General features: G+C 32.7%; 2 protein-coding genes across 2 annotated transcripts; one reads left to right on the forward strand and one right to left on the reverse strand.

The window, feature by feature from the left end:
* Window positions 1-2,278: 2,278 nt before the first annotated feature.
* LOC140878626 (11S globulin seed storage protein 2-like) lies at window positions 2,279-3,984 on the reverse strand. Its single transcript, XM_073282241.1, has 4 exons — window positions 3,678-3,984; window positions 3,282-3,559; window positions 2,758-3,177; window positions 2,279-2,662 (listed from the first exon to the last, which is right to left on the reverse strand). Exons 1-4 carry the CDS (start codon window positions 3,982-3,984, stop codon window positions 2,279-2,281), a joined length of 1,389 nt encoding a protein of 462 aa, XP_073138342.1.
* Window positions 3,985-8,656: 4,672 nt separating this feature from the next.
* On the forward strand, window positions 8,657-11,374 carry LOC140878627 (uncharacterized). The gene has a single exon (XM_073282242.1). It carries the CDS (start codon window positions 8,657-8,659, stop codon window positions 11,372-11,374), a length of 2,718 nt encoding a protein of 905 aa, XP_073138343.1.
* The last annotated feature ends 2,067 nt before the right edge of the window (window positions 11,375-13,441 follow it).

A 13,441-nucleotide genomic window follows, 5' to 3' on the forward strand; every position in this document is an offset into this window, starting at 1 on the left:
GGCATCAATATATATATATATAATTAGTATACATAAATAATTAGGGGGTTTCGGGACGGCCATATCAATCTCATCCCCGCCTCATAACCACTTCGGGCAATTTGAATTTTTCACAAACCCCAATCCATATTGGATAAATATTTTTAAATATGCCCCTGTTCATGACGGTACCGTAGGGAGTGTTCTAAAAAGCACTAAAAAGTACCGCTTAAGCATGATTAAACATGAAGCGCATGAACAAAAAACTTCACTTTGGGCAAAAGCGTGAAAAAAAACGGTTAATTCTTTGATTAACCATACTAAGTGAAAAAAAAAACGCGAAAAAGCGTGAAAAAACATATTTTTTAAAAATAATATTTAATTTAAATTTTTATTTTTTAAAATTTTTAAATTTTAACTTTTTTTTTAAATTTTAAATATTTAATTATAAGTTTTTTTTAAAAAAAAACATTAAATGCGTCAAATTAAATTTGTTTAGTATATCTCATTTTTTGCGACTAAGAGATGAAACCTGACCTAACACAAATATTTTACACCAGAAAATTTGTTATTTTGAGACTAACATTTTTTTATAACTTAAAAATTTATGTATTTATTCTTAAAATTTGTAAGTTTATATATTATTTATTCTATTAATTAACTTAATTAATTAAAAAATAAAAACCGATATTTCACGCTTAAACTTGTTTTACACTCGCTTAACCTTGTGAAACTTAAAGCTTGATCGTGACGCTTCGCCACGCTTCACGTTTTTTAGAACTTTGTTCATAGGACGCACCCGAATCTATGTGTAAAATTGCTATCTAGCAACACCTCTTCGAACCTACGTGTAAAATTATCATTTGTATCTACCAACACCATTATAGACAAGCTTATCGCATAAAATTTATCTACTGTAATTTATCTAGCTAACATAGCTTGCATGATATTACTTATGAAAGTTTACTCGATACACTGAAAGATTAGTATGAAAGTTTACTCGCGATACACCAAAAAATAACAAATTAATACACCGAAAAATAACAGATTAATATGAAAGTTCACTCGATACACCGTATAGAGCAGTTTGATTCGGTTTTTAACCGAAATAATTTTGGTTTTTCGGATTATGTCAATTTTTTTATATGAATTTCCATTCCGACTCATGAAAACTTTCAACGCTTAATAAAAGCTATTTTTGAACAATCCTAAATTCTTTTGGGGAAAGAAAAATTCCAATTTTGTCTTCTTCTTTTTTAGCTTTTGGTCTTCCAGTTTTTTCATAAAATTAATTTTATGTGCTCACATTGATGCACATATTAATTGATTAATAAAAACATTCAAATACAAAAAAAAGGGGATATTAATTGATTAGTAAAAAAATTCAAATACAAAAAAAAACGGGTTTTCGGTAATTTGGTTTTATTTTCGGTTCAGATATCGAAGTTCAAACCAAATTTTCGATTTCAATTCGAATTATTCGAACTGTGAACACCACTACCTTCTATACACCGTAAAATAATAACAGCAAATCCCACATAAAAAGAAAAACAAAAATATATACCATAACATTTCGTGATAACCGTATACACAAACTAAATAATTCTCAAATCGATTTACATCGATTTTTTTTTTATTTTTATGGTTGTGTATATTGTCAAATATATACATATTTCTAGTTATTTTGTTAAATTAATGCATGCTGAATGGGGATCGTTAGCAAACTGATCTCGGCCAAGCTCTTTTTTTAAAAAAACTATTTGTTTTAAAAAAGAAAAGACCAACAGTTCTCTACGCCTGGGAAGAGTCATTTATTAAAATATTTCTTATTTTTTTGCGATAGACCTCACAATATTAATTAATCTTATAAGACAATCTATTATTAACTTCACATACAATTGTTAATAATATATATTTACAATATTCTCTATATATATAAGTACAACTCTTATCATTGTTTTTATCATTAGATTTGTGCCCAAAAAGAGTAAAATATCCATCCAATAAGTCTTGGGAAAGAAATGCACACGAATTTATTTATTCATCGAAAAGCATTAAAAAAAAAAGCCTCAAATTAAACATGCAGTACTTTATTAATAACGCGCTGACAACACTCAACTTGGTCTCCCGCACGTACAGGATATTAATTATTCCATCTTACATGCACCCAACATGCAAACCATTGCTAGCTAGGTTTTGCTTACATAATATAATATTTACTCCATCGCGTGCCAAGAAAATACGCAAGTAGCAGTACTGCCAACATTACTTAGCTTACTACATAAAAATCCCTTAGCTTCTAAAATTGCCTTTCGCGGCCGGGGGAAAACAAGAAACTCTGCCCGCCTCTGTTCATCTTCAACCCCTCAGCCTGTCTCGGGGACATCTGGTACGAGTTGGTGATCACTTGTAGCGGCATGCCTCTCATCACAGACGTGTATCCGGCGAGGGGGTTGCGCATGGGCCATCCCGTCGTCTTAAACGCCACCCATTCGAAACCGCTCTCTCCCGCACGTGCCGTGGAGACGTAATACTGAGGAACCACCAACATGTCGCCCTTGTTAACCCTGTCGTTCATCAGGGATTCCCCGTTGTGGTTCGCTATTTGTATTTGTGCCTCGCCTCGGGTCACGTACACGATGGTGTGGCCTTGCATGGACCAATCCGGGCTCACCAACGCATTCTGCATGCATGCATGCAGTTTATGCTTTGCAAGTAATTAATTATATATATTGATTAAAATTTTAAAAGTTTAATTCGGTTGATTATATTAATTACCGGGAATAGATTGCCTCTCTCAGCGCTCATGTCCATGTATTTGAGTACAGGAAGCTTATGCAAGTCAACCACGTTGACTTTTCCGGCTTGCCTGGAGTATATGTCGGCGTCTCTCCGGTTCTCAAGGTTTGTGCTGATTTTCATGGAGCAGTAAGTTTCTTCCAGCCCATTTCCTGATCCTTCTCGGCCTTGTTCTTCTTGTTCGTCGGGCCTGGCGAAACTCATCTTCTCTTGGGCGATGATGCTGAGTCCTCGTTCCTCGCCGCCCTTTTGCATCTGTCTCACAATCTCCTCCGGGATATTGAATGCCTCGGCCAACAGGTTTGTGTCGAATTCCTTGAGAATGTTGTAGAATATTGTTTCTTCTTCGTATTCTTGCTGACCCCCCTTTTTCGATACTCCGCCAGCCAAATAAAAGGCCTAATTCATTCAATGATATTCATCATCATCATTTCAAACAATCAATATATATATATCCATTAATGTGAATAAATTAACCATGCATGCATCGATCGTTACGTTACCCTGAATTTTTGGTCAAGTTGGTTGGACTGATGATTGAGATCATTGATAGAAATGGCAATAAGATCTTCTTTTCCAGCGTTATAGCACCAATGTACAGCCCCAGCGGGAATGGCGACGATGTCTCCTTTGCGAATACGGTGCACTTTCTGGTGCAAGTCCCTTTCCCTTCCTCGCTCTGTTGTCTCCCATTTTTCTCTGCTTTCGCGTGTTGTCTGAGTCCTTCCTGCTTCGTATGTCTCCGCGCAGCCAGGGGAAATGACACTTATGTACCCAAAACCTGCAGCAAATTAAATTAGCAATCCCATTTTTCTTCACTCATGATATATTAATAATTTCATCGATACAAGACACATGCACACTGGGTACGTAATGAATGAAAAAGTGCATGTACGTACCTCGCTCGATGAAAACAAGGCGGGGATAGTGGTGGAAATTGGGCAAAGAGAGGGCATTAGGGCGGAGGATGTTTCTCATGGCAGCAACTCCAGCACATTGGAACTGGCCATCTCTTTCGTTCCATAACTCGGTCTCCCCACCTTCATGCTGGATCCTCTGGGAGGGCTTCGCCGCCGTGATGCGCTGCAAACGGCATTGTTGCTTCTCGGTCAGCTGAAAAGGGGTCGATCTCTCGCCAACTGACGAAGAAACCAGAAGCCACAGGGACACTACTAGTACTGCTAGATCAAGAAACCTGGGCACCATCGTTAAATTAATTAAAGACCCACACAGTTACGTTGGTATAGTATGATTGAAGATTAAAGCGGTCCATTATATAGAGCTAGTTGGTGGCATTGAATTGTTGATTGTTTGCAGTTGCATGGGGGGCTTCGGACACCTCGCACCAAGAGAAATGCATCATGTTCTATACGTGGTGGAATGGGGGTTTCATTTGCTTACACCTTTTGCATGTGAGGGAAACACTTGGCCAACTATCTCTAGGATCTAAATTATATAACTCTAGTTAATTAGTGACGACACCTGTTTCCTTTTGATCAATATTAATATTAGGTTTCGTTTGGACATGTCCTTTAAAAACGTTTTTAGTGTGTTATAAATGAAAAAGTTTAAATTATATGTTTGGATAAATGTTTGGTAAAATGTTTTTGAAAACTATTTTTTAAAAAGTGTTCTCCAAGTACTATAGTTTTTGAAGAAAAAAAAATGGGATTTATAATAGCTTAATTTGTTATATTGTATTGTCCAAATAATATATTTCCCAATTTTGATCTATATATTATTGGTTTCCAAATCCATTTCTTAGCCTTTGTGGTTGTAATTAACTCACTTTCAAATCTCTGAACACTCATTACTAATATAATCTGCCGACTCCATTAGTTATTCTCGAATAATTACAAATTTTTTATTTTTATTTTTAAAAGAAAGTTTCCCCTCTCGTACCTATGCCTCTTACAAGGTACGCCGTACGAGTCCCCCTTCTCTATTTGGAATTGCCATTTTTGAGAATGACTTGTAATTGTATTTTAGTATACAATCTTGTAATTAATAAAATGAAATTTTCATTTGATGGGATTGCCGATTGTTCTCGAATGATGAAAGCAAAAATATTTTGTTTTGTTGATTGTCTTTGTTAGATTTGATAATGTTGAATAGATATAATAGTTAAAAATAATTTTAATGGTTGATAATAGTTAGTTTTGAATTAAACAAAAATAATTAATAAGATTTTTAACAACTAATATTGTAAAGATCATATTAGTGAAATCTTCGATATGAACAATTTAACAATTAGAATTAGAATTGTATTTTTCTAAATATTAATATTTTATTTTTAATAATGATTTAATATTTTATTTTCCACTATATTTAATTTTTTTTTAAAGTCACATATTTATTATTTGGACGTCACTATGAAAATTTAGTTAATAGTTTTCGCCTGAAATGAAAAAAACGTGTAAGTTTAGGTATATATATTGAACATTATATTATACTATAATATATATATATATATATATATATATATATATATATATATATATATATATATAGTAGTTTATATTCTACATTTTTTAAGAAATCATGTATTATATATATTGGTTGAGGGGGCCAAGTTTTTAAAGTGAAGTTGGGCCTAAAAATTATCAAGCACTTCCCTGTCGGACAAATCAAATTAAATAAATGTGGATGCAGCTCTGGTGGACTCTTCAACATATTTTGCAGTAGGTGGTGTTGGTAGAGATGAATGTGGGGTGATTATTTTTGCGGTAACTTGTTGTTTACCAGTTAACTTCTTGTCCCATATTGCTGAATCTTTTGCTGTGAAGGAAGGAATAGAAGTGGCGTGCCAGAATGGTTTGAGAAATTGCATTATTGAAACAGATCCTTTGAGTACTGTGATAAATTCTATTAAAAATCCATCATCTTCATCCGTGGATGCTCATCTGATTTAAGATATTAACAAGCTTTTGGATCAAGTGGAAGGAGTTACTATATATCCAACATGATGCTAATCAAATCGCACATACGTACTTTAGCTAAACATGCACTAGTTTTTGGGTTAGACTTGGCTTTTAGGGATTCAATCCCTTTGTTTTTACAATGTACTGTAAAGTATGACTTTATCTATATTTAATAAAATATTTGTTTATATTTTTAAAAAAATTGTTTTAGCTTCAAATTTAATATATATCTATCACTTTGTAGAAAGTGAATCTAATTTTAGAATTTCATAAATATCCTTCTTCTATTATTGATTGTTAAGTCACAAATACTTCTATAAAAGTGTCTTATGAATCAATTTTGTGATATGAATCTCCAACTCATGAAAATTTTTTAACGCTTAATTAATAAAAGCTATTTTAATTTGAACAATCCTAAATTCTTTTGAGGAAAGAAAAAATCCAATGGGTTTTTAAATTTTTTTTTTACGGATATATTTTAATCACACGTGACATGTCCAAATAAATAATCACATGTCCAAATGTTACTTTGTCGCACAAATTATTATCATAAGTGGAAATGACACACTCGTTGTGTGAGTTGTATAATATGTAAAAAAACATTTCAGCTTTATTTATTTTTTAAAAAATAATAACTTTTTTTAAAAAAATTATTCGATTTTTCGTGTGATAATTAACTTTAAAAAATAATAATTTTTAGCAGAAATTTTTTTTTCTCTAGATTATTTTTGAATCAAACAACCACTACAAAAACTACACGGAAATTTGCCACGGTTTTTGAAAAACCGTTTAAAGTTTTGCTACGGTTTTCTAAAGCGTTACAAAATGTCACGGTTGTAAATATCGTTGCAAACTTTGTCACGATTTAAAAAAGCGTTACAAATAGCAACGGTTATAAGAACCGTGTGAAAAATAAAGCCATGGTTTTAATTAAAACGTTGCAAATTTTGCCACGATTTTTAAAAAAGCGTTGCAAATTTACAATTGCAACGCTTTTAATAAACCGTGCCAAATTTTGCAACGGTTTATATTAAAATCGTTGCAATTTATACTGCACGCGTCAACACGCATTGTACGCGTCTGCATCTGCATTAATTGTTTTACGCGTAAGCTTTATATTGCAACGGTTTTTTAAAAACCGTGACAAAAAATTCTACTACAAATACCCCGACCCCGATGCTACGCATTCAACTAATATATATTTTATACTTTTGAAATAACTATAAATCTAAGGTTGTTTTGGGATTTTCTGCTTCAGCATATATATGGTAGCTAAAAAATACGGTACGTGATATGATTATATTTTATTTTTTGTAAATGCACCCAAAAATATAGAAACGTGAATTTGGATACTATTATTATTTAAATGTCATATGATTATATTATTGTGATTTTGTGTATATATTGTGTTCTATTACGTACTTTTTAATTTATTGTATATATATTTAGCTTATTTTCACACATTTTTATTTGTAAATTTTTATTTATAATCATGTTATTATTTTAAGAGAATTGACTTATTTTTAGACCACATTAATATTGTATTTTTAAAAATAGCCTTCATTATTAAAGATTATATAAAATATAACCTTTTATAGTTTAATAATCCAAAAATGCTCTTTCCTTATTCATTCCATTATCTCAATAAAATATTACAACTTAAAAAAAATTGCTTTTCGAAAAATTAAAATAAATTTATTTCATTATATATTCATTATTCGTTGTGATAATAACAATATATTAATAAGAATAATAATAAATTTAAATATTAATAATAATTATAATTATAATTAGTTAAAAAAGTTATATTATTGATAATATTAATTATAAATCGAATAATAAAATTATTTATTCTTGATAAATAATAAATTTTTCATGATAATAATAATAATAATAATATTATGAATGATAATAAATTAAAATATTAATAATAATTAGTATGTATTAAAAAAATTATATTAATTATAAACGTATAAATTATATTAATAATTATAATAATCGTAATAAATATAATACTAATTAAATGATCAAGAATAATTTGAGATTGATAATATTAATCACAAAATGAATATTAAACTTAAATATATAATCTGAAAAATATTTAACTGAAAATAATAATAAATAAAGTTAAAAACAAAATTTGAAAAGAGAAACTAATAATATTATTAATGACAATACTAACAACATAAGGATTATACTTATTTGTGATGAATTTTTAAGTCATGAATTTGTATTTATGGATCAGATAATAATAACAATAACTATTACAATTATGACTGACTAACACTTTATAATTATTTAAAAGTTATATTATAAATATAAATAAAATAAAAAATAAATTTGAATATAAAAACAAATGCAGTTAAATTAAACACAAGTGCAATAGACCAATTATTTAATAAAATATGTATGTAGTAGTTTGATAATCATATTATCATATTAGTTCAATATAATATGTTTGTATGTTTAATCTATTAATTGTTAAAAGAATATATTTGGAAGTTAAGGTTAGTTTTAAAATTAACTTACATTAGGGTAATATTTGATTATTGGTATTTTTAGAAGGTAATTTTAAAAAATTTCTCTTATTTTAAAGGAGTTTCTAACATCTATTTATATAATTTTAGTATTTACTCAATTTTTAAACTATATATTTAATATATAATTTTATTTTATTATATAAAATAAATTTATAACATCTAATTATAATAACGTGGTGTCATTTATATTATTTAAATATCTAGACATTCTATTATTTAATATAATGTTATTGTATTAAAGAAGTCTTTGTCACAGATTTACAATAACGTGGCGTGATTATATTATAATTATACTATATAGTATTTTTTCTATATACATTATATATATACTATATAATGTTATTATATAAAATAGTCTCTGGTACCTTATTATAATACAAACATTCAATTGTTATATTTAATTTACTGTAGGACTGCATGGCTTATGATCGAAGTTGGATGGATCGGCGATATGTTAATGGATCATTGAATGACGAATACATTAATGGGATCGAGGTATTTGTTACTTTTGCGAAGAGTAATCCGACATGTTTACCTGACGGAACTATAAGATGTCCATGTAACCATAAGAAATGTCAGAATCTATCTTATTGGTATGAGAATACGGTCAAGTTCCACTTGTGCAGGTATGGCTTTGTTCCTAACTATTACAATTGGTACTTTCATGGGGAAAATTACATCCGTCCATCGTTTGAAGGAGTTAATATGGATGCACCATCCTCATCTCGAAGTAGTCGGCGTACGAGCACGGATGATATGCCACCCAATTTTGCAAATTTACGGAATCCAAACTCATATTTTGATAGTGAATACCAATATGAAGGCAAACAATCTTATTATGATTACCCAAATGTAACTTATGAGGCGACAGTGAACGAGGATCCTGATGCCAATGTTATCGAAGATCCCCACATCAATGTCACCGAGGAGGATCCTAACATGATTGCTAGAGCTTTATATGATATGATAAAATCGACGGAGAAGGAGATTTGGGAAGGAAATCCACATGGACATACCTTGTTGTCTGTTCTTGCAAGGTTGTTGAAGATGAAATATGAGCATAGCATGTCTGAAAGGAATTACAATGACATGTGCCAATTAATGACAGAGTTATGTCCTGCCGATCACAATTTTCCAAAGAACTTCAATGCAACCAAGAGATTAGTCAAGGATATGGGTTTGCCGGTCGAAAAAATTGATTGTTGCAACAACAATTGCATGATATATTGGGGCATAGACAGCGAGTTGACGACATGCAGATTCTGTGAGCATCCACGCTACAAACAAAGTCGATCTCGTGGATCTGGGAAGAATATGAAGCAAATCGCATACAAGCGTATGTATTACTTCCCCCTTACGCCTTGTCTCCAAAGATTGTATGCCTCAGAAGCAACGGCGTCACACATGCGATGGCACCACGAGCATGTGTATGACGGAGAAACGATGACTCACCCTTCGGATTCACCTGCTTGGCGCAACTTCACAGACACACACCCTACCTTTGCCTCCGAGATAAGGAATGTGAGACTAGCACTTTCTGCTGATGGTTTCCAACCTTTTGGTCAGTCAGGTCAGCAATATTCGTCTTGGCCTGTGATTTTGACTCCATATAATTTGCCTCCTTGGATGTGCATGAAAGACGAGTATATGTTTCTGACTGTGCTTGCTCCTGGCCCAAAGAATCCAAACGACAAACTCGATGTATTTCTACAACCACTAGTCACAGAACTTCAGTCACTCTGGCACGATGGTGCTATTACGTATGACGTTCATTCTCGTACAAACTTCACTTTGAGAGCAGCTCTGATGTGGACTATTAGTGATTTTCCAGCTTACGCAATGTTATCTGGTTGGAGCACCGCTGGTAAACAAGCATGTCCACATTGTATGTCAGACTCGGAGGCGTTCACACTAACACATAGCAGGAAAACAAGTTGGTTTGACAATCATAGAAAGTTTCTTCCCGTGAATCATCCATTGCGTCGGAGTAGAAATCTTTTCAGAAGAGGTCAAACTGTGTCGCACACTGCCAGACCTATGAGATCCGGACATGAATTACTCGACGAGTTGGACTCGTACGGTTTTTTACCATCGTACGAAGTGGACGCTGAAGAGCATAACAAAGAGTTATACAAAATGTCAGCAAGCGGGTGGAGGAAGAGAAGTATTTTTTGGGAGTTGCCTTACTGGAGTTCGAACATGGTCAGACATACTTTGGATGTGATGCACATCGAGAAAAACGTGTTTGATAACATATTCAATACTTTAATGAATGTGCCTGGAAAAACAAAAGATAACGCAAAATCTAGGGCAGACCTTGTTGACATGTCTATAAGACCAGAGTTGCATTTTGATATTGGCAGCGGCAGATATCCAAAGACGATATATTCCCTCGAAAAAGAAGAAAGACGTGCCATCTGTAGATGGCTGAAAGATGTTCGATTCTCAGATGGTTACGTGTCCAAACTGTCCCGGTGCGTCGACATGAACAAGTTACGCGTGTTTGGTTTGAAAAGTCATGATTGTCATGTGTTCATGCAACGACTTATACCTGTCGTCTTTAAGGAACTGTTACCAAAAGAAGTGTGGGAGGTTTTGACAGAACTTAGTTTATTCTTCTCGGATTTAACTGCACGTAATATAAAAGTAAGTGATGTTCTAAGATTGAATGAGCAAATACCAGTGATTATGTGCAAATTGGAAAAAATATTTCCACCAAGTTTCTTCGACTCTATGGAACATCTATGCATACATCTCCCGTACGAAGCCCTTGTTTGTGGGCCAGTGCAAGATAGATGGATGTATCCATTCGAGAGATATTTACGTACTTTGAAGAAAACTGTTCGGAATAAAGCACGCGTAGAAGGATCGATTTGCAATGCTTATCTGGTCAAAGAAGCATCCATATTTTGTCAGCATTATTTCAGTGAGTCAATCAAAACTAGGGAGATGATGACAATGAGAAACAGGACATCAGTTGTGAATGAGGGAGTGACAGATACTATATCGGTGTTCAAAGTTGTGGGCAGGTCTATTGGTGCATCCAAGTCTAGAAATCTTCAGGACAATGAATATCATTCTCTTGCAACATATATGCTGTTAAATTGTGCCGAGACGAGGTCATTTGTCCAGTAAGTACCGTAATGCGATAACATTATTGTGTGTCTCATATAATATCTCATGAATATTTATTTATTATTTTTTTACTTTCTTTCGATGCAAAATGTACGAGAACCACTTGAGATTAAGTGTTCCAGGAATTAGTAACACTGACGTCGATGCACAATTATAGCAAAATTTTTTCCCGTGGTTCAAAAATTATGTTAGTCAAACCCATTTCTTCTACTTAGTGTATAAATTATTGTCATTTTTATTTCATTGACATTGAATGTTTCAACAAAATGAAATTAACATGCAGGCATTTGAAAATCAAGATTGTAACATTTCACCAGATGTAAAACAACTTGCTATCGGGCCCCTCTCCAAAGTCAAGTGTCTTCGGGGTTATGCTATTAATGGTTTCAACTTTCATACGAAAGAAGATTCTACTCACAAAGCAACAGATAATTCAGGGGTCCATGTCAAAGGTTTTGCTGGTGATGGGACGTCGACGGACTATTATGGCATCATAGATGAGATACTAGAGGTAAAATACTCTAGAGATTCACCAAATAAGACTGTACTTTTCAGATGCACATGGTTTGATACGCATCCCAGATTGGGTACGAGAGTTCATCCGAAGTATAAAATAGTGGAAATCAATCGGAAGAGAAGGTTACGTTATTATGATCCTTTTGTTTTTTGTACACAAGCTTCGCAAGTTGTGTACTTAACTTACCCTTCAACAAAGAAAACAGTATCCGATTGGGTCTACGTCAGTGGAATGAGAAAACGCGATTACGTTCCTCAAATCAGAGGTGACATGGACCATGGCGGTGGTATTGCAAACGAGGCATTTCAAAACCACGAGAGTCAAAGTCATGGATTGGAGACACAACTACTGCTAAACACACAAAGTCTTGTTGACGTCACCGTAATGTACGATAACGACATCGACACTGGAACTCAAAATAGCGATACAGACAATGTTCAAGCATCCACAGATGAAGAAACAATCAATCAATCTGAAGATAGTGAGTAGTATCGATCTAACGTTTAACATGTAGTCCAGTGTAAATATATGCTTTGTATCAATAATGAAATAATTTATCATATAACAAGGTTTTTTTTATTGTACTGTATCGAATTTTATTTATAAAGTTTGCAGAATAAATAATACATTATATAGAAAAAAATTAACAAAACATAATTGCCACGGTTAATATCACAGTTTATTGCATCTGTCAATTTAATTTATTAATAAATATCACAATTTAATGCCTTTAATTTTTCTCGGTTTTCATTAGAGATGCATATTAGTAGTGTCGATTATACAAAAATTTCAAGCTATTATTTATACAAAATTATGAATGATTAAATTAAAACATAATATACATTTGCCACGGTTGAATAAAACCGTGATACTTTTTGCCACGGTTTATTTTTAACCGTGACAACATTTGTCACGGTTTTATTTTAACCGTGGCAATTTTAATTTATAAATATATTTAACAATTTATTACCTTTAAATTTTTTCTGTTCCATTATACATGCATATTATTTATGGCGATTTTACAAAAATTTGAAGCTATGATTTATATAAAATTTTTATTGATTAAATTAAAACATGGAATGAATTTGCCACGGTTGAATAAAACCGTGACAAATATTGCCACGGTTAACATTAAACCGTGAAAATATTTGGCACGGTTTTTATTAAACCGTGACAAATTTGCTACGGTTTTGTTTAACCGTGGTAAATATTAATATATGACCCTCCACCTAATCTCTTCTTCTTCCTCACCCGATCTCTCCCATTCCAGAGAAACCCTAGCCGCCGCACGTAAGTAATCCGGCCGTGTTTTTCGCCGCGAAAAACTCCAATTTAAACCTAGACCTGAAGTCTACACGATGTAAGCTGCAATATCATACCAAATCTCGTGGTTTTCCTACAAGTTTTTCGAACATAGCGCCGCCGCCGCTGCCTTAAACCCGTCGAACCGCCGCCGCCGCCGAACCCTACATCGTTGGTAAGATTATATACTTCGAAAATATCTCTGATTTGTTAATTTCATGTTTAGTTCAAAAATTGATGGATTTATT

This window comes from Henckelia pumila, chromosome 2, assembly GCF_033568475.1.
Source record: "Henckelia pumila isolate YLH828 chromosome 2, ASM3356847v2, whole genome shotgun sequence".
Taxonomy (NCBI): Eukaryota; Viridiplantae; Streptophyta; class Magnoliopsida; order Lamiales; family Gesneriaceae; genus Henckelia; species Henckelia pumila.

Excerpts from the sequence above, each read along its gene's own strand:
- LOC140878626 (XM_073282241.1), bottom strand. The coding sequence starts at position 3,984 with ATGGTGCCCAGGTTTCTTGATCTAGCAGTACTAGTAGTGTCCCTGTGG. Across the intron at positions 3,178-3,281 it reads AACTTGACCAAAAATTCAGG|GCCTTTTATTTGGCTGGCGG; the intron begins GTAACGTAACGA and ends TGAATGAATTAG. Across the intron at positions 2,663-2,757 it reads AGAGAGGCAATCTATTCCCG|AATGCGTTGGTGAGCCCGGA; the intron begins GTAATTAATATA and ends GCATGCATGCAG.
- LOC140878627 (XM_073282242.1), top strand. The coding sequence starts at position 8,657 with ATGGCTTATGATCGAAGTTGGATGGATCGGCGATATGTTAATGGATCA.